We start from the raw sequence: 22423 nt of genomic DNA, 5'->3' as shown, positions 1-22423 counted from the left end.
TCTTCACCAACTCTTGTTCATTTCTATTTTTTTTTGATGTGTGTGTGTGTGTGTGTGTCTTCTTTTAATAGTAACCATTTTAATGAGTGTGAAGTGGTATCACACTATAGTTTTGATTTACATTTACTTAATGGTTACTGAAGTTCAATATCTTTTCATGTTCTTATCAGCCATTTAAATATCATCTTTGAAGAAATGTCCATTCAAGTTCATTGCTTATTTCTGAATTCAGCTGTATGCAGTTTTTTGTTCTTGGGAATTCTTTATATGTTCTAGATGTTAATCCCTTATCAGATATATGATTTGCAAATACCTTCTCCCATTTTGTGGGTTGCCTTTTTATTCTGTTGATAGTGCCTTATAATGAATGAAAATTTTCTTTCTTCTTTTTTTTTTTGAGAGTTTTTTGCTATATGGTACATGCGCTCACCAGAAAGAGACAGAAAGTGAGAAATCACCCACTGGGGGGATGGCCACACTGCAATCCCTTCTCCTTCATTCTCCTCTCAGGATCTTGGGCATGCAGCACACATACCTCACTTGAGTTTAAGCTGCCAAGTCCAGGACTCAAACCGCGGTTGACTACATGGGAGTCCAGAGACATAGCCATTATGCTAACTGCTGGTCCCTCTTCTCTTCCACTCTTCTCTTGGGATCTTGGGCATGCATGCACATGTGCCTGGTATGAGTTTAAGCCACTGGATCTGGGACTCAAACCGTAGTCAACTACATGGGAGTCCAGCAACATAGCCATTACGCCATCTGCTGGTCCCTATAACTGAAAAATTTCAGGGTACTTTTAAGCAACTGTTCTAAGACAATATATAAATGTGGCCTGGGCATAAGAATGAAATTCAGGATCACCCTAAACATTTGCTTATTGAACTATATACACTAGATTTGGTTTCTGTGGCCCTGACTTTTTAAATAAGCTTACTTCCCATTTTATAACTCTCCAATTCAGTCAGCTGCGTCTATGTGGCAGAGAACTAAGTAAATGCCTCGTACAATTACAACGCTGTGAAGCAATAATATCAGAGTAGTTAGTGCAGAAGAAACTGGCTTCCTCTTTCCACTTGCAAATCTTTGGGCCACCTGCAGATGGTGCTAGAGCACCACATGTGCCTCCTTAACGTAGGACAGCTGATGGCTGACTGCAAGAGGCCAAGATTCTTTTCAAAAGGAACACATGGGGTTTATTGAAAGAACTTAAAAACAGAATTCCCTCAAAAATCTTAGTAGGGTCAGGGAAAAGACAGAGGAGGATAATCTATTTCTAATTTCAGAAAAAGGAGGAATGCCCTAGTCATCCTCAGGGGAACAGAAAGAGGGGAATAGCCCATGGCTCCCCCCTGTCAATAGGAACTCATTTCTGTATTATTGTATTAGGCTTCCTAACATGAAAGCCTGCTCCTCTGACACCCTCAATGTCATTTACAGAGGGTTAACAGTCTGTCTCCATTTGGGGACAAAGAAGAAAATGAAGAAAAAAAAATTAAGACTGCTTTATCCCTGGACATTTCCAACTCTGTTAATACCGACTGTGCTTCGGTAGGACTTGTACCTATGCCTGTCTGCTGTATTTTACATCTTAACACCAAATTCTTTCCTAAAATTACAAAGGCACTTGTACACCTGTCCATTCATCTTTAGAATCACTACCAGTAACCTCTAATTAAGAGGTCTTTTGCATCTCTAACTTGGGATTATTGAAAAAACCTTCTCAATGATCTTTTTACTTCTACCTTTATTAACTCCCTCTAATTGATCCTCTAAAATAGATCTTTCTAAAATCTACTTTTGACCATGTCTCATCACTGCTTAAAATTCCATTTTGTCTGTAGGATGGCCTCCAAGCTCCTTAGAAATTGACTTTCTATACACCACCTTTACCCTCCCCCATTCTCACTCTCACTTCTTGCATTCCTCATCTCATACCTTGTACTTCAGAAGTTATTTTTATTATTATTATTTTTAAAATTTGCTATAAAGCACACACACTCACTGGAGAGAGAGAGAGAGGGGCGGGGGGGAAGCACCTCTCCAGTGGGGAATGTCTGCATGGCAATTCTTTCTCTTTCATTTTCCTCTTGGGATTTGGGGCATGCATATGCATATGTCTGGCATATTTTCCAGGTTGCCAGGTCTGGGGCTCAAACTAGGCAGCCACCTATGTGGTATCAAGCTGTCTTAACTGCTATGCCACCAGCTAGCTGAAAGTATGAGTTTTTATGGTTACCTCAACACACATTGTTGTTTCCATTTATATAACATTGTACATGTTATTTACTCTACCAAGAATGTTCTCTCATATCATGGCCTATTGCATCATTATTCACAACTGCAAAGACATGGAACCAACCTAAAAGTCCATGAACAGATAGATGAATGGATTAGAAAAATGTGGCACATATATTCTATGGGATACTACTTAGCCATAAAAAACAAGACCCTGGCTTTTGATAAAAAGTGGATGAATAAGCAAGATTTACTGCTGAGTGAAGCAAGCTGGGCTATGAAAGAGAGGCATTGTATGCTTCCACTAAATATATACCGACTGTCTGCAGTCTATGGTGAAACTGAAGGATTAGAGATATAGAAGTCTGTAAAATGGTTATGGATACTGGATTCAGTGTAGGAGGAGGGTGGAAGAAGGGGAAGGGTGTGAAGAAAGAGATTAAGGAGAAAAATAGGCAGGACATTTCTGAGACACAGAAATGGATTATTGTTTGTTGATAATGTGTACAATATCCCCAACTAAACTGGTGTGAAGTGTATTCATATTGGGAGAATTCACTTTGAATTTTTTTTTTTTTTTTTTTTGTGCCAGGGAACTTTTACTGTGTGCAAGAGACAAAGAGAGAGGGGAAAGTGAGAAATCAGCCCCCGGGGGATGACCACATCACAATCCTCCTCCCCTATTCTCTTCTAGGAATTTTGGGTACTCACACACATGCAGCTGGTATGATTCAAGTCATCAGGTCCAGGCCTTGAACTGTGGAATCAGCTGTTGAGACCCAGCACCGTAACTTCCATGCCACCTGCTGGACCTTCTTTTAAGCATTTTAAGTCAACTTAGACTTAACCTCCCCTCAAAAGCTTCCTCTTACCTATACAGAATAGTAGCTCTTTCTTCCCTGGGCTACTTTGTCTCCTGGTAGAACTTCTATTGTGGACCTTATCCCTTTGTTGTGAATGATTTCTGTGCATGAATTGGTCTGTGTCTTATTCCCTCTAAATTCTGCCTTGAGTCCAGCATAATGTCTGGAATATAGAAGGAGCTCCATACACTAATATTACAAAGCTGGGGTGCAAACACTGATCAAGGTCACATTAGAGCCCTTGATGCCAAATGATACAAATGGTAAAAGAATGGATGGACAGATACTACTGGATCCTTTGAGGAGAGACATGAGATTCCCATTTCAGAACAGAGAAGACTAGATTTGCTGCCTGTGACCTAGGGAAAAGAGCACCGGTGTGAGAATTCAGAAGCTTTCATCTGACCCTTAGCTCTGGCCCTACCTCACTCTGTAATCCTAGGTAAGTGAAAACGACTTTACCTCTCTAGGACTTGATTTTTTTCTACACTCTTCAACAACAGGACTGTATGAGTTCACCTCCACGTCAATTCCAGATCTAGAATCGCAGGCATTTGTGTGTTATCATTTCTTAGCACTGTACATATGAAAAACACAGACTTACTTTTTATCCTCATGTCTCGGGAACACAACTTTTCCAACTTTGCTCATTTTTGCCATTGCCTCCTGTTAAATGGAAAATGTAACAGAGCTGAATTGGAAAGCTGCAACCAACATGAGGACTGTCACAGACAAGAACAGTCTAATTAGAATTCACTTCCCTTTAAGATATTTGGTTAGTCCATTTTTTTTGGTTCAAACTTATTTTTTTTCTGGTAATAAGAATAAAACCTCTCTTTTTTTGTTGGACTTTATACATGGGAGATACATATAGACCTAAAGAGAATAAAACCCCGTGAAAAGTTATATCTGTGGCTATACATCTTAAGCACTTCTATGCTGGCCTCCAGGGAGCAGTTGGAGGTATCCTTTTCCCTCCTTCCTCCCTGAATACCAGGACATAGGAGGGCAACATAACTGGACCCCGAGGACCTGTCTACTTAAAGACGACATTAATAATTGAATGAGACTCACTTTGCACCTGTACTTTAGGATAAAATATTAAGACTTCGTCAGTTCACCCTCAACTCCTTTTCTAGCAGTCTTGGAAGTTGTGAATTAATAAATAGGAGAGTTTGGGGCTAAGTCTAACTGATCTGAGTTCTGGAATGTGACTTCAGGACATTCCTGTCTGCATGGCAGGGCACTCAGGCAGATGGCATTTCAACCTCTGGGTGGTGTGGTAGGTTTGTACAGCATCAAGGTCAACCTTAGACCATGTTGGCTCCAGTATATGAACAAAAGAGTTGGTTTCCTTAGGCATTCTCCAGAGGCTGTTAAGGCCATGGCAACTTAGGGGGATGAAATGAACCCAAACTTTGGAGTCCAACAGACCTGACTAGGAAAGATTGCAAGAAATAGCATGACAAAGCTCCACCAAATAGGCCCTGTGTCCATAACAGCTTTTGAATTTAAATTGTTAAGGACATGGTCATTCTGGAATCACACGTGTACAACTTCTTTTTCCACCCATTTATTAATTACTCACTATGTACCAAGGGAAAGAAAATATGGAAAAAAGTCAACTACCACAGAGAATGAGACAACCCCTGGGTATCCAAGGATCTCCCTGACCATCTTTGTCACCTTACTGTGTTTGACTGACTGATGGATTGATTTGCATATCACTATTTACCTTCTAGCATGTATTTACTAGTTCATTATCTACCTTCTATACTCCCTGACTTAACCAGAACATAAACTACAAAAGGGTAGGGGCTGCTTATCGCTGAATCTCAGTACCAAGAGTAGTCATGAATCATATTGAGACCCTTGTACTTGCCAAGCACAGCATTCAATACATATGGACTACAGAGAGGAAGACTGCATGGTCCTTTCATCAAGACTCAACATAGAATGGAAAAGCCATTTACTGTGGCCAAAACAGAGTGTGATAGATAATGTGCTAGAAGGATATAAACTTCTTTTTCAATAGTTACTCAAGGTTTAGGACATCTGATAGCTTTTTCATTTTCTAACACACAAATTTCCACTCCTGCTAAGTTGCTCATTGACTCTTTGACAAGAATAGCATGAACATCTGAACTATAATAGTTTTCTGGTTTCTTAGCCCTCAACAGATTTGAAAGTGATTAGACAGAGAGGCTAAGAGTAGCAAGCACACCGACAGCAGAAAGAAATGGTAGCCTTATGTAGGGAGGAGAAATTTGAAGTTATGAAAAACTCACAAGGAAACCCTGGAGAAAAGACAAACACTGAAAAAAGGCCTCTGTGGAGCCATTTTATGAATGGGCAAATAGTCAAACACACAGTAGTGAAGTTGCTGCTGTTCTATTTAACATGGGAGTTTTAAGAGCTCTGCTTAGCCTTCCTGGGTCAGAGCAACTTCCTTCCTAGCCTGTGTTCTCATTCCTTAAAGCAAGCTCTACATCTTGCTGAGATCGTGTCAGCAATCCCTCCATCCATGCTGCCATCCTCTTGTTTTGTCCTTGCCCTTTCCTTGAGTTGTATTTGGCAGTGATGGTAAGAAGACTGCCATCATCAACTCTGAATCTTGCAAGTGCCTTCCGGGAATGCTCTTCTGTGCTTAGGCCCCACACTTGAGACATATTCCAGGATTGCCTTCATGGGTAGGCTCCAGGGAACTTGTCTCATAGAAGGTACTCTATAAATGTTATTCCCCATCCCACTGTAACAGATGTGTAGATGAATGGCAGACGTTAGGGAATTTTTTTCTTTTTTCCCATTATCTGTGCTGGCTTTAAAAATAAATTATTGAGAAATGAATACCAGTGATAAAGATTTCAAAGGATTGAAAAAGGACTGTTTCTCAAAATGTATAGATAGATTTAAAAGTTAAACTTAGCTTGGATATCAACTCCACTGAGACAGTTTTTTTCTGACTCATCTTCCCCGCCTGCCTCCCACCTAGATGGAGTAGTTGGCTTCCTCAACACCGTGTGCTTCCGTCCATTATAGCTTTTATGACATGGTACCACAAAGATTTCTGGTAACGTATCAGCCTCTCCAACTGACTGTGAGCTCCTTAGGCAGGAATTGTTGTAATTATCTTCACTGCCAAACACAGCATCTGGCATATCATATGCACTCAGGGAATGTCTACTGAATGAATGAACTTAAGGATAATACATGTGACAGAATGTTAAAATGGAAGTTTTGGCTGAGATCTAAAGATGACAGATAGAAGATACCAAAGTGAGCTGGAAACAGACCACCCTGAAGAATTTGTTAAAAGAGTGGCTGAGGACCCATGAATCAACTCTTAAAAACCTTTCATCCACATGGAAGGTCAGCTTTGCGCAGTGGCAGTATCGTAGCCAATGAGGTTTATCCGAGGTGCGATTATTGCTAATCAAAAACTTTTCACATGGAAGGTCAGACAAAGGGATGGATTATTTTTTTTTTTTTTGAGAGAACTGTTGATTTACTGCACATCTGGACTTCTTCCAGGGTGAGGTGTGAAAGAAGCTTCTCCCTTCACAAGTGAGAAAGTAGGGCTTCACTAAGACCTATGAAGAACTCGATGCCTATCCCTGCCATTGTGTTACACAGTGTATTTCATGTGGATCCTGCCTAGATGCTTCAGTGTTGAAATGAAGGAGAGGTTGCACTGGGATCAGCCAACACTATAATCTGTTGGGTTCCCAAAGGGATGACTGTTTTCCACAGACTCCTCATGGCCTTCAGGTATGACTGCTGTCATGGATTGCCTCAAGTCTTGCCCAATATGACTGCCTAATGAGGCAGAGGGAGTGTGTATAAAGAAGCTGAACGTGAGCTAGTGGATTTCTAAGGAATTAAGAGAAGAGTAAGCAATCTGTCAAGGCATTAACAAAAATAAAGTTTTCAGAGATGGGAGATGGAAGAACAAAAAACAAACAAACAAAAAAACCAAAAAAAAACATAGCGGATCCTCATGAGACCAAGAGCTAGCTATAACTAGCTATAAATACTCGTTAAGCTAAGAGATCATAAAACCCATTAAGATGGTAGGCTACTAGCAATTTCTGAAGTTATGAGTTCAGATATGAGAGTTCTGGGCTAAGTCTGATTGAGCTGAGTTCTGGAATGTGACTGCTGACATCCTTAACTTCTCTACCCTTATGCCCTATAACTATCAGAGGAGCAAGAGAAAAGCTGATATGTTGGAGAGGAAGTGAATGAGGGAAAAAAAAGAATCTGATCATGGGGATCTCTTCTCATTTGTGGCAGAATCCAGCTGGAGAAACAGAAATAATCTTACTTTTATCTAGAGAATCTCCAGAAGTTTCTGGGGAAAAAAATGGCATTAAAGTGAGTTTTAGTATTTAAAAAAAGTGAAATTCATGCATAGTTTTTCCACATATGGACTGTCTGAACTTTTTGAAGACCCACTGTATATCCCTTGGTATCTGAAATTCTGCATTTTGGCTATGTATCACAACACAAAGGGACCATGAAATTGACATCATCTTAGTGACTTCATACTTATCCAAGAAAGGAATGAACTACCAGAATTTTAAACAAAGGCAGGGAAAAATTAGCTCCACTGTACAAATATAAAGGGGTCATGGGAATAAGACATCCAGTTGCTTTTGATTCTGTCCCTGTAATTGTGCTTGCGCTATACACTTTTTTGTTTGTCTTATACAACTCGTTAAACACAAGATACATATAATCTAATAGAGATTGGATGAAAATATAAAGTTAACAGGCCTGAGAATGTGAGTGATCATTTTTTCATTTATTTCCTAAATTTTCTACAGTGGCATATATCGATTTTATAATTGTAAGAAAAATATAAATATAATGCATTATTAAAAAACAAAACAAAACAAAACAAAAAAACAAACTAAAAACTGTTAGGCTTCCACAGACAATCACTCTCATCTCGCCTGGAAGGCAGGCCACATTATGGTTACTTGACACAAAACAGAGAATGCCCAGAGAATCAGTGCTGTCATCAGAAATAGCTCTGCTGAGTTTTCCAGTTTCTCCAAATAATTAACATAAAACTGAAACCTCATGAACTCAACTGGCTGCAGTAAATCTGAAAATTACCACAGCAAAACAATATGAATTTATTATGGAAATGCTGACACATGCTAATTATAGCTACCCCACAATATATTTCTGTTCAAAAGGATTTATTTGAAGTTGGCCTCCAAATTCCTACTTTTTGTCAGCAGGCAGGAGCCGGACAATCTTAATTTGCAGCACGCTACCCTCTTTGTTTGAGAGTCTAGACAGCACAATGAATACAGTGACTTTTCTTTTTCCTTTTTTTGTCCACACAATGAAAGCTTTTAAAAAACAAAATATTTTGTAAAATAGCATTTTAATCACTTCTTTTCTTTCTCACTATAAGGCAGCGCTATAAATAAACCATGAAAGTTCACATTTGATCGTCACTTCTGAAAGCAAGTGATTTTTTTTAGGGAAAAATAGGGGCCCTGTACCAAGGCCATGAAAGATCGCATTCATGCGGTGTGACCCTTCCCTGGCGTGTCAAGGCTGAGAGACCAGTCAGCACCCACCGCGCACCACTTCTGTTGTGGCAGCACTGACCACCACAGGGCCTCTGAGTGGGCAGAGGAAACACCCAGTTCTCATGTTATGGCCTGCCTTGGGAGTTCCCAAAGGCCTGTAGGCCTCTGCTCTCAGTTTCATGAAGATGTGGATTCCATGAATGGCAGACACAAGTAAAGCTGGCAATGTGGTGAGCAGGGGATCTGGAACCTTCTCTCCTACCTTGGGAAGGGAAACAATGGCTTTAGGATGTTGGGGAAGACAGCCAGATAGTCTAGACCTGGGCCCTGAAGGGCACTGCAAGCTTGGCAGTGTCCCGAGCCACAACATACAAGGTAGAATAAACTGGACCTGGTGTGGTGGCAACTATATGTGAACTCCCAGAAGACAGGAGTCAGGTCATTGTAGGTCTTATATCTAGCATGGTCCTAGCACTAACAGGTGCCTGCCTAATAGTTGCTGAGCTGCTGAATGAAAAGGTGACAACAGGTGCCTGGCTAATAGTTGCTGAGCTGCTGAATGAAAAGGTGACAACTGTCATAACACAGGCCATGCAAGACTATAAGATCATTCAAGCCAATGCTTCTTTCATTCTTTATTTTTTAAGAGATTTTTTGCTATAGGGCACATGAGCCCACTGAAGAGTTAGAGAGAGACAGAAACAGAAAGTGAGAAATCACCTCCCACCCCCAGGGGGAGATGGCCTCTGCAATCCCTTCTCCTCCATTCTCCTCTCAGGATTTTATGCATGCATGCACACACACCTGGCTTGAGTTTTAAGCTACCAGGTCTGAGACTTGAACTGTGGTTGACTATGTTGGAGTCCAGCAATGTAACCATTATGCCATCAGTTGGTCCCCAAGTCAGTATTTCTTGAGTGGCATACATGCATTCCAGGGAATGCTCAGGATGATCCATGAAAAAAAAAATACAGGAAGTACCATTTATATGCTTTCCAGTCAAAAGAAATTAATTAATCTTTATCGACATTTAATATGTGGACCGTCACTAGATCCATCAGTTGGACCACGCATCAGATAGCCATGGGTCACGTAAGATGTACAAGGTTTCTTGAAAAAAAGTAGGAGCCACATAACACCATGAGACAGAGGCACACACTGGCTTACATGTCCTCAGCTTCCAGAATTTGCTACATGCTTCCAGATTAGTGGATTTAGCGATATTATCTAATTTTATTTCAACTAACCCTCACAAATGGGCAAGAGCCCAAAGAAGATTCAGTCACTGGATTGCAGGTGATGATGATCATTCAGATATAAGTAGAGATGGTGACATTCAGGACCTGCTCTTCACAGCATAGGGTTAAAATAAGATCTAGTCAGAATAAAACAAGGGGTGGGGGGTCATGGATACTTTTTGAGATATGAACACACAGGCACATATAAAACCATTTAGATATCATTGAAAATAATTTAAAATCATGAAAAACACATCTAGTCATACTTATATAGTATATTTAAAAAAATTTATTTATTGATTGAGACAGAGAAAAGGAGAGAGAGACAGACCAACAAGTACCCTCAAGAGGGTTTCACACCATGATTTACCCTGACCACTAAGCTTTTCGGACAGATAGGGTCACTAGCATGTACAGGCCCAGTGTGTACAAGTCAGCTCAGAAATGGAACCCAGACCTTCCATATGGCCTATAGCACTGAAGAACACTGGGCCACCATGGCTGGACCTAGTGTACCTTTAGATATTATTTAATGCCAGCAGGAAGCCATCATGATAGGCAAACACACTTAAAAGATTTTTCTTTCAGCTCTATTTCACTTGGCTTATGGTGTAAATAACCTGTAAGCACAGCATAGCATGTTTATACTCTTTTATAAACAAGTGTCTATATATTGAGAATGCATGTGCTTGACATTTTTTTTTAATTGATGAGGTATATGATTTGAAAAAACATCGTTGGTGCCCATTGACTTAGCAGTCACCTCCTACCGCCATTCTTATGTCGTGGTTTAAGCCAACATGACCCAGTTGCCTACTGTGTGCCTTGCATTGTACTAATTATTTTGTGTACATGGTCTTTTTAACCTTTGAAACAATTTTGTCACACAGCTATTATTATCTATCTCTGCTTTATAAATAAAGGAACTGAAACAGAGAGTGTAAGTAATTTGCTCAAGGTCATAAGGCCAACGTGTAGTAAATCCAGTATGCAAGCCCAATTCTGAATCCAGGCCATTGCTTAACCTACTCTCAGACCTAATGGTATTCTTCTCCCTATAATTAAAAAAGCCTGATCTTGAGTCCCCTAGGCTTGAGTTCAAAACCCACTTCTGCTGCTGATTAGCTATGAGGTCTTGAGTGAGAATAACTGTGTGTGTGTGTGTATGTGTGTGTGTGTCTAAGACATACTGCTATAGTACATGGTCCTTCTTTCAGAGATGCTGACACACAACTCTGAAATAAATGAATCTGCCTTCTTGAGGAACTCTGACTCACTTTACTGGAACAACAAGTTCACATGCTAATGTGTGGGCTGAGACACATGACCCTTCCAGAGGAAAACAAAGTCTATCAATGTGATTTTCCTCCAACAAGCATTAAGAGATGGCTAGTTGTTCTTTTATTTATTTTGGTTTTCTGTTTTTCTTTTTGACACAGTCATCTTTTGACCTGCACCTGGTATTCTGTATAATCCCCAAGCACTGGCGACAACAATGTCAATTGAGATTTAGGAAGAGATGAGAAAAAAGAGTGGGAGAGTTCATCATCATTAATCATAATATGAAGACTAGTACCTCGTTTACAACTTTAAAAAAAAAGAATATTCTCTTTTTAAAACAAATTCATTTAATTTTATTAATTATTATTATTATTAATTTGCTATAGGATACATGCACTCAACAGAAAGAGAGAAAGAGAAAGTGAGAAAGCAAGCTGCCAGGTCTGGGACTCAAACAGTGGGTGGCCATGTGGGAGTCCATGCCCTCAACCGCCATACCATCTGCTGACTTCCACCTAATTTACAACTTTAAAGACACTATTTCCATCTATCTATACACACACAGACACACAAGCACACATTTATATATCTTGGTTAGATGGATTATTTGGGTGTATATGTTTACTGAAACTCATCAAAATATATACTTAAGATCTGTGTATTTCACTTTATGTATATTATATCTTAATTTACAAATTAAAAAAAAGCAAAAAAGAACAAAACCACTGTTATGTGCATAAATGTGTCATGATGTTTATATTTAATTTTCAGTGAGAAAAATGTCTATCAACCAGAAATACAGATATTTAGATGCCTAAATCTCTTATTTTTATTGTAAAATATAGCCCAAATTGTCTCTTGATTATAAAGGTATGGTGGTATGGAAGTTGCCTAATTTTGAAGGAAATAAAGATGATACTAGAAACCCAGTTAGCGTAATGGCTATGTCGCTGGACTCCCACGTAGTCGACCGCGGATCGCATCCTGGACCCGGGGACTTAAAACTTATGCCAGGCGCGTGTGCATGCGTGCCCAAGATCCCAAGAGGAGAATGGAGGAGAAGGGATTGTGGCATGATCATCCCCACTGGGGGGTGATTTCTCGCTTTCTGTCTCTATGTCTCTCTCTGTCTGTCTGGCGAGCGCACACGCCCTATAGCGAAAAACCTCCCCCCCCAAAAAAAAAAGAAACCCAGTGTCTACTGGGTTTCAGAGATAAATGGGCTCTGTTATTTACCAGATTTGTGTACTAAGCCTCAGGTTTTCCATCTATAAAGTGGGAACAATAACATCTACTCATAACACTGTCAACAGTCTCACAATCCAACTCTCTGACAAGCATCTCCTAACTGGTCTGTTGACTTCCTCTTTGGTCCCTCTTTCAGCAGTCATGGCTAATCAGGGTGATTTTTCAGAAAGAAAGAAAAGGTAGTGCAGTGGTTAAAATTACAGACTTTAACAGACTGCCAGCTTGAAATTGGGTTTTGCCACTTAGTAGTCATATAATCAAGAGCCAGCTACTTCAGTATCTTTAAGCATGTTTCCTTGGCTACTAGTGGTATTCTGACAGCATGCCTCTCCCAGGAGTACTTGGAGGATCATACAAATTAGTTGAGGTAAAACACTTAGAAGAGTCCCAGCATGCAGTAAATGCTCCATATGCTTTACATATTGTTTATACCACTAGCATGCAAGGTCAATGTGGCCAGTGGTTTTTGAGTCACTTACTACACTAAGAACTGTGGCTGGCAAGAATAGACAGCCTATAAATATCTGTTGGATGAATCAATGAATGAGATAAATTAGATTTTGTCTCTCTGGTCTGTTTTTACCCACAACACTTCTCCCACCAAATGTGTGGGTTTTTTCCCTTCACACCAACCAATTATCCAACTCTTCAGATACCAACGGAGTGTCTTAGAATTCGATTAACTCCTGATACTCTGAGTTAGTGACAGACTCCACAGGTTTAAAGGTTCCCTCCCATAAGACTTCTATCACTTCACATGCTGGTCACATGTCCTGGGTCTCCTGTATTTCTGATTGACTATAAATTGAGGTTCCCAGGACCTCCCAGGTTTGATAAATTTGCTAGAATTGGCTCACAGAACTTAGGAAGATAGTTACTATTACAAATTTATTATAAAGGAAACAACTCAGGAATAGCCAAATGGAAGACATGCAGGGGGCAAGGTCTGGAGGTGTAGAGGGGATGTGGTAAACTTCCATGCCCTCCTCAACATGTTACCCTCCCAGCACCTCCATGCTCTCACCAACCCAGAAGTTATTTGAACCCCGTTAGGATTTTTTATTAAGGTGCCATTACATAGGCACAGCTGATTAAATCACTAGCTATTGATGATTAACTCAATCTCTAGCTCTTTTCCCCATCAATATGGTCAGAGGAGAGGCTGAAAGTTCCAATTCTTTAATCCTGCCATAGTCTTTTTGGAAACTAGCCCCCATCCTGAAGCTATCTAGGGCTCCTCGTCATCAGTCATCTCATCAGCACACAAACATTCATCCCCGAGATTCCAAGAGATTCAGGAACTGTGGGCCAGAAATCAGGATCAAAGACTACACACACACACATACACACACACACACACACACACACACACACACACACTTAATCACTTTGTTTTAAAGTTTCGTTCTTTCTTCCATGAGTGAGAAAGACTGACACTCTAACAGGGTCCCCACACCACGATCCACCCCCAACCTCAGCCAGCCCCAGATCATAGGCAATATGTGTACCCCTGGCATGTTCAGGAAGGTTTCTGGACCTAAGTCTGGAACTTCCCATGTTGGTCAATCTTGCTGAACTTTGTGTTACCTTTGTACCAGTGTCCAGCTCCCCCAAATACATATATATATATATATATATATATTTTTTTGGGGGGGAGAGGTTTTTGCTATAGGGTGCATGTGCTTATCAGAAAGACAGAGAGAGAGACAGAGAGACAGAAAGCAAGAAATCACCCCCTGGGGGGGATGGCCATGCTGCAATCCTTTCTCCTCTATTCTCCTCTCAGGATCTTGGGCACGCATGCACACGAGCCCAGCGTGAGTTTAAGCCACCGAGTCCAAGACTTGAACCACAGTCAACCACATGGGAGTCCAGCAACATAGCCATTATGTCAACTGCTGGTCCCAAAATACATACTTTTTAAAAATACACCATAGTCTCCTTCCTAAAACTTACAGTGAACTCTCACTGCTTTTTGAATGAAGGTAAAAAATTTTGTAGGATGGCCTAGAATTTAAAGGTGAAGCTTGTGCCCATGTCTCCAGCCTTATCTCATGTCCTGTTCATAGAGCTGGTGCTGGACATCTGGAAATGTACTGGCCATCTTGACTGAACACACGGAGCCTGTTCCTGCCCGGGGCTTTTCTGCCTCTCACAGAAATGCTCCTTTCCTGGATCTTTAATGATCTATTCATTTATTTATGTTTATATGACTCAGGTCCTCTTTAAATTTGATCTCAAAGGCACTACCTTAACTTACTCTTGGCTGAACACTCTAGGCTGAAGAAGTCCACTTCTATCACATTATCTCATTTTCTTCTTTTCATAATCCTTCATAGAACATAGCATCATGTGAAATTTTCTTGATAATTTCTTGGTTTATTGTCTACCTCTACCTCTGTGGCCCTCACCTCTGCTCCTCCTTCCTGAATCTAGGCTCCATTAAAGCCAGGTCCTAGGCTTTCTTCTTCACTGATACACTCTTAGTTTGTAGCAGGGCATAACTAATATTTTGGTTAAATGTTAGCTGAAGGCATAACTTTATTGAATGCCTATTTTATGCAAGGTACTCTGTATGTGTGTGTGTGTGTGTGTGTGTATACCTTTTCTTATTTGAACCTCACAAACCTTTTATGAGAAAGGTCTTATTATCTAAAGTTACAATGCTGAAACAGAGGCCAGGAGAGCTTGAGTGACTTGGTTAATGTAGAAATGGCTACGCCAGATTGGAAACGTGCTTTAACTCAGGAATAAGATCGGACCCTTTTCTTAAGGAGCACAGAGTCAACAGGCTGATCTCCAGCTTAGTTCATGACAATTTATCTTCCGCTGATGATGTAGGGACCCCATAAAACCCTAAAAGCTTGCTTTCTCCACTGTCAAAGACAAATTCAATTATAGTCAGTATATGGTGCTTACAAAGGCAGAAAGGTGGATTCGCTGATGTATAGGAAGACTGTTCATAATAATTTTTGAAACAAATAAAATTGCTGCCAGCTGTATGACCTTGAGCAAGACTCTTCCTCTCCCCAGGACTCACATTCCTTATCAGTAGAATGAGGGGTTTGGATTAAATTATATCTAAAGTCTTTGCCAGCTGTACAATTTGTTGGTTCCATATACATGTGTTTTTTTGATTAACTTTCAGTTGACAAGATATTCCTTACTCCCAATGGTACATGTTATTAGGGTTTTACTAGGCCCACTCTGATAGTGAGTATACCCACTGTGCTTCCCCAGCAATGTGAAGTTACATTCCAATTATGTCATGGACAATTAATGGCATGGGGAATGGTTTTAAAATGTCTCTGTTGCAAAATATCTGGGGGTTGGGTCCTAAAATCTGGCCAGGCTATAAGAAGTTGGGTCCAAATATAGTGAGCAAGTACTCATCCTGTTAGATGAGCTGGACTTGCTTGTTAGTGATTTCCTAAAGGTAAAAGATTATACTTCTTGCTAAAACTATCAGATGGACATAGACTCCAAAACTGTAAGCCCTCACTTATTGGACAATCTATGCATTGATGACTAGAAAGTAAACAATCCAGGCCAGCAGGTGGTCTGGGTGTTAAGGTGGTGGATCCCACATCCCACATCCCCCTTCTACTAGCTAAGTGAATGGCTTGGGCAATTAACTAACCTATTTGTGTTTCAGATTACTCAGCTATAAAATAGAAATAATTACTTTTAGAGTTGTTATGAAAGGGAAAATACACACAAACCATTTAAATTAGTGCCTGTCACAAAGAGATAACTCAAAACATGATTACTTTTATTCTAATAATTATTATATCCATTTCTACCCAAGTACTACACAGGATCTTGTAATGTTCTTGAGTGCTACTATTTAAAGATAGCATTTTCTAACCCTCTGCTGCATGGGACATGCTGCCTGGCCAGGAGAGTATGGCATGCAGGAACCATTCACCAGTGAACACAGCTGATGCCTCTGGCTCATGAGGGGAAGGAAGATAAATGAGCAGAAAAAGGCTGTGAGAAATAAAAGTAGTAGAAGCTTCTAGGTATGAAACATGGAGTTTATTTTGGGGTTGGTTTCCAGGTCTTTTATATAAAACAAAGAAAACAACAACTATGTCAGCTGTGTTTATGAATATGAGCTTGCTCTGGCTTTCACCAGACACAGGGAATTCAGCCTGCTTCCCTCTGGTTGCTACATTACAGATGGCGTATGGTGTGCTGGAAAGAAAACTGATCTGGAAATCAGGAGGCTCTAGTTCTGTATCAATCTTAGTCTGGGCTCTGTTATTTGGAATAAGTTCGTTCTTTCTTTCTTCCTTTCTTTCTTCCTTTTTCTCCTTCCTTCCTTCCTTTAAAAAAAAAAATCCAGTTTCCTATTCTACAGAAGGAGAAGTTTGAGTCAGATTATTTTAGCGTTATTGTTCAGGAAATATTTACTGGGTGCCTATGGTATGCCAGGTATTGTGTTAGGCACTTATGGTTGTATCAGGCAACCAGATAGCACTAATCCTTGACGTCATAGCTTAAAGTCTCCCGGAGAATCACAGGTGCCCCAGGAGACAAATCTAGTCTGGAGGCTTAGGAAACTATTTGAAAGTTGAAAAGTATTAGGTTGTCTCAGGAAAGCCATGATGTATTTTTCCATTTTTCTATGCAATAATACATCATGAATTTTCTGATGACTCAATAGGTATCGAAGTAAGAAAGTTTTTGAAGACAGAAATACATATTTGAGGGTGCCATGTCAAAATAATATGGGGCATTCAAAAGACAGAAAGAACTCCAGGATGATTACAGTAGATAAATTAAGGGTAAAGAATGATAAGAGATAAGCCTACAAATGAAGCCAGGGTTCAAATTTTAATCATGTTAAAGGTTTTTGACATGTCAAAGTAAAGGGAAGTGATGTGAGAGTTATTTTTATTTATTTATTTAACTTTATTTGTTGTTATTACTTATTTTTAATGTGAACAGAGAGAGACAGAGAGAGAGAGGGAAAAGGAGAGTGAAAAAGTAAGCTGCCAGGTCTGGTCGACCATGTGGAAGTCCAGTGCTTTAACCACCATACCACCTGCCGGCCCAGATAGGAGAGTTTTAAGCAAGAGTGATCCCATTCATTTTTGTAAAAGATCACTTTGGCTAATGCACAGAGAGAAAGAATTAGAGAATGCCAAAAATGGAAGCAAGGAAACCCTTCAAAAGACCCTTGAAGCTGTCCAGAAGAGACATGAAGGTAGCTTGAACTGGGGTGGTGACTATACAGAGTGGAAGAATTCAGATGACATGAGGTATAGTTTAGAATGACACTGTGAGAGACTGATGTGGAGAGGAAATACAGGGTGGGTCTGGAATGTCCTTGAGGTTCAGGCCGAAATGATTAAGGAAATGTAGTGCTATTTAAAGGGACTGTCAGGTACTGAGATAGTGCCAGTTTTGCAGGCAAAGATGTGTATGATTAGTTCAGATTTTAATATTTTTAAATTGAGATCCTGTGAGTCCTTTAAGTGGAAATTTTTATATAGATCACTGTAGAGTTCCTGGCATGTAAATCATGGATAAATCCTTGAAAGTAGATGAGATGACAGAATCCTGTAGAAGACTGCCATACCATATTGGGTAGAGAAGAAAAGGGAGCTGGCGAAGGGATTTGGAAAGAAACACTCAGAGCAGTAGGAGGAAAATAAAGCAAATGTGTTGTCATTGGGAGAGTGTTTCATGAAGGGAGTGTACCACTTTGCAAAATGCTGCCAAGGACAAAGCAGAGTATGGACGGGAAAGCTTTATGGGCTCAGCAACATACTATGATAGTATTAATGACCTATGTGAGTATTATTTTGGGGAACTCTGGGAGTGAAAGGCAGATCATCCTTGGTTGAGGAGATGGAAGGGGTGGTGAGAAATTCACTATAGTCAGGATCAATATTTTTTAAAACGTTTTTTTTTCTTAACTGTAAGATGAAATAACTGATAGGGCTGATAGGTAGAAGAAGAGATTTTCTTTTGAAGATGGGAGTTTATAGCAGCGCTGTCCAACAGAAACTGTGTGAGATTTACATAAGTAATTTAAAACTTCCTATACCTACCTGAAAAAGTAAAATGAAACTGGTGAATTTAGTACTATTTATTAGTATTATACCCCAAATATTATTATTTCAACAGGTAATAAAACTAAAATTTATTAATGAGATATTTCATGTTCTCTTAGTCTTCCTAGGTCTTTTAAGTATGGGTAAGTTTTACACATTTCAGTGTGGACTAGCTACATTCAAAGGCTCAATAACTACTTTTCATTAGTGGCTATTATATTGAAAAGCACAGGTCTGGATCATGTTGAAATGTTGATGAAGGAGTTGGCACTGATGGAGTGGCTAAATATACAAGAATGAGAGAGAATAACAGAATAGAATGAGTGGGTTGTCAGGGGTAATAGGAGTGGAGGTGCCCCTGATAACAAATGGGACATCTCTTCCATTATAACAAGTGTGAAGGAGAAAAAACTGTGTCTACCTAAAAGCAGTAGTATGCTCATAAATGTTCAATAACTAGCAGTAATGAAAAAGAAAAAAAAAAACTCAACTTTTAGCATTTACCAAGTTCTGTGTAGTAAATACCTCTACTATGGTTACTTTCAGACTATGTGATGGTGCTGAAGGTGGAGCTGGGAAAGGATGTGCCCAATCTGCTTGTGTGAGCAGGTGCGGGCCAGCTGCAGCAGCATATCCCTGTGTATATATATATATATATATACATATTTATAAATTTATACCTAAGGGAAGGTATCTTTCTAATGTTCTTTATTTTCTCTTTCAGGTAGTGGTGGTTGAGACTAAATGGTGTGTCATCTGTCTGAACATAAAAGGAAGCATGGAGATGGGAACAGGGAAGGCTTGATATAGTCATTGTAGAAAATGGGAAGTTGAGCTGACATGATATATTCAGCCAGAGTCTGGTTAGAAAAAAGATGGACATATGTTGAATAACTGCAGTAAGTTTAATAAAAGAGTTAATTTAAAAAGAAGATTTAGGAAAACATAAATGCTGTGACTATCAGCAGTGAGGAGCCATTACTACTGCTTGACCTGAAGGAGCAAGGGGAGGGAAGAGTAGTTCCCATCACCCAGAGAAAAAGTAGTAGAGAGAGGGCAACCTACAGAAATTATGACCTCTAGTTGAAAGTTGGTAGACAGATAATCTACAACAACCCAGCAAGGCTAAGGCTGGGGAAAATTCCTTTATTCTGTCTTGCCCATTCCAAGTGGTGCTTCCTATTGGCCAAACCCAACAAAAGATCTAGGTAAATGAGAAGGTAACAATGCATAATGTTAAAAACCTGTCTTATGGTTGTATGGTTTTATCTCATAGAGTTCAGAAAGCTGGATTTATCTTGGATTGAGATTTTCTAAGACAAGAACTATAGAAAAAATATATGGAGATTGACCATGTGGCAGGAGAGATGATGGGTAGGAGGAATGAAAAAAAAAAAAAAAAGATTTGAGGGAACTGGCTGAGGTACAGCAGTAAAATGTGATGCTCTGTGAGGCTGACCCACATAGCGATGTTAGTGGTTTGCATCTGGAGTCCTGCTTGAGCATTCCAGGCACACGCATGCGTATGATCCAGAATGGCTAAAGCTGAGAGTGGATTGCAGCTTCTGGATCCTACTGAGCATATCTGTCTCTCTCTCTCCTGTTCTCTCACTCATGGAATAAAAGAATAAACTAAAAAAATCCCTTCAAAGTATACAATAATCACATTTTGGAGGTGAGGAAAGTAAAACTCAAAGCATCATGCCCAACATGCCTGAGAGCAAGTATCATTAGTGGTATCATGAGGAGACAGGTCTGTATTGCTTGAAAGAACTTTCTACCCTATTGGTCCACCTGCAAGAAAATGAAAAGATTGGTTGAATTGAGAGGAAGGGACACATTCTAATGTCCATTTAAGTATTCAGTTGACACTGAAGCATTACTGGAATTTTCTATCCTCCTCATGCATGAGGGGTTTTTAAAAATTAATGGAAAATGTATAGTATGAAGAAACCATGTACTGGGATTGGCAAGTGGTGTGTAAGGCACTGGATTCCCACATGGACAACCGGGGTTTGAGTCTTAGACATGGTGGCTTGCTTTCTCACTTTTCCCTTTCTCTCTCTCTAGTCAAAATTAAAGCCTAATAATAAATAAAATTAAATAAATAACTCTTAAAAATATTAAAAAAGAAACTATGCATGAATTTCAAGTTTATTTCCATCAAAAAAATCATATTTTAATTCTATTTTCCCATGAACTTCTTCAAGTCTCCCTATAAACTTACGCATACAAAAAAAATCAAGTACTTAGAAGGATACCCCTGGGTATTTTCACTACTGATATTTATCACCAATGGACAAGCTAAAAGGTGGATACGAGATGTGTAAAAGTGTCTTTTGTGAAATAAAAGTAAAGTCCTTAAATGGAATGCTCTGTTCCCCATTCCATGTCTGCTTTCATCTTTAAGGGAACACCTGACCAAGTGATCTTTTATTTAGATCCAGTGGTTCAGGCAGGAAGGGCATGGCTTTTCATGGTATTTAGGTATAAAACATGGGGCTTGCCAGGGACTAGACACATGGTGAATGCTTAAGGGTTATGAGGCGAATGGAATCTTCCAGGGACCATGTTTTGTGTCAAACAGCGTATCGTTCAATGACAGAATAAAAGATGCAAATCAAAGCTACAAATGTGGGAACAGAATACAGGAAGCACTGGCAATAGCTAGGTTGGTATTCCTGTGGTGTGACCTGGGGCTTCAGCCTTCTTGACTCATTTATAAAATCTCATTTACAAAATTTGATTCATACTTCTTGGGTAGTTATAAAAATTAAATGAGACCATGGAGGACTCCTCACACAGTCAAATGCTCAGTAAATGCTGGTTCTTGCCACTTTCTCATCCCTGTCTAGTCCTTCCACTTTGATTTAATCATTTGTTTCATTTCCCAGAATTACCATTTTCTTCCAAGATTGGATTCCATTCACAGAAGACAGTGGTGGTTTTCCTCCAGCTTCCCAGTTGTGATTACTATGGATTTTTTTTTTTTTTTTTGGTTTTTAATTGTTATTTTGGTCACTTTGGGGCTATGGTTTGGGCTTTGGTGACCCTGGGTTGCCATTGTGAGGAAATCTTGGCATTTTGGATCATGGCTTATTCCCCACCTTTGCATAAACATGGAAAGCTTGCTTTACTTTTTATTCCGACTCTCTTTTGCCATCTGGTGCCTGGTTTGGCTGCATCTGTGTTTACTTAATGACATTAGGTGAAGGCCGAGTTTACATATGGGAAGAGGGAGAGGGCTTTACAGATTTCTTCCATATGTTCACTTATTCACATATTATGGTTTCTGTAATCTCACCAGCATAGATCCCTTCAGACAATCCTTACACTGTTCCTTGGAGACCTGCTTCTTTGTGTGTTCAGCTGGGAGTCTCTGTGAGAACATTTTTCTCAATGCCTGTTACCTTTAGTGTAGTTCGATGTGGCTTTTAGATGGGTGCGAAACTCATGTTCTTAAAAATTCTTCTTTTAAATAGAGGGGGGCTTATTTTATTTTGTGGAAAGAGCCAGGATACCTGTTTTTAGGCCCTTCTCTTTTATCTGCAAATGTCGTGAATCAAGATAAGTTGCAAAACAACCCTATCCCTCAGTTTGCTCATTGGAAATCAGAAGGCTCGGGCTGGGGTACTCTGACACCTTAGGGTGTCACAGTTCCCTGCTTCCCCTCTTTCCTTTCCCTCTTTTCCTCTGGCACAAAGTTTTGAGCTCTTAAAAATGTGTGTGTAGGGGCCAGCAGGTGGTGTGGTGGTTAACAGGCTGGACTCTCACATGACCAACCATAGTGCAAGTTCTGGTCCTGGTAGCTTGCTTTCTCTCATTCGCTCTCTCTCTCTCTCTCTGATGAGCACATGTGCCCTAAAACAAATTTAAAATAATAATAGTAATAAAATAAATAAAAATTAATTAAGGAAAAAGATTAGTGTGTGAAGTTCCAG

The 22423-nt window shown here is 39.8% G+C and overlaps 1 protein-coding gene and 1 non-coding gene across 3 annotated transcripts in view; one reads left to right on the top strand and one right to left on the bottom strand.

The window, feature by feature from the left end:
* Window positions 1-22423, bottom strand: part of FGGY (FGGY carbohydrate kinase domain containing) — a 443688-nt gene that overhangs the window by 2908 nt on the left and 418357 nt on the right. For both annotated transcript variants that reach the window (XM_006154914.3, XM_014590285.2), the window contains one exon: window positions 3706-3767. In XM_006154914.3, the coding sequence (XP_006154976.1) occupies window positions 3706-3767 (62 nt within the window). The remainder of the gene's footprint in view (window positions 1-3705; window positions 3768-22423) is intronic.
* LOC114008984 (U4 spliceosomal RNA) lies at window positions 6474-6608 on the top strand. Its single transcript, XR_003550467.1, has one exon. It is a non-coding gene; the product is annotated as a U4 spliceosomal RNA (small nuclear RNA).

The sequence above is a fragment of the Tupaia chinensis genome, unplaced genomic scaffold, assembly GCF_000334495.1.
Source record: "Tupaia chinensis unplaced genomic scaffold, TupChi_1.0 Scaffold000425_1, whole genome shotgun sequence".
Lineage (NCBI taxonomy): Eukaryota > Metazoa > Chordata > Mammalia > Scandentia > Tupaiidae > Tupaia > Tupaia belangeri.
This window is presented reverse-complemented; position numbering and strand designations above follow the sequence as displayed.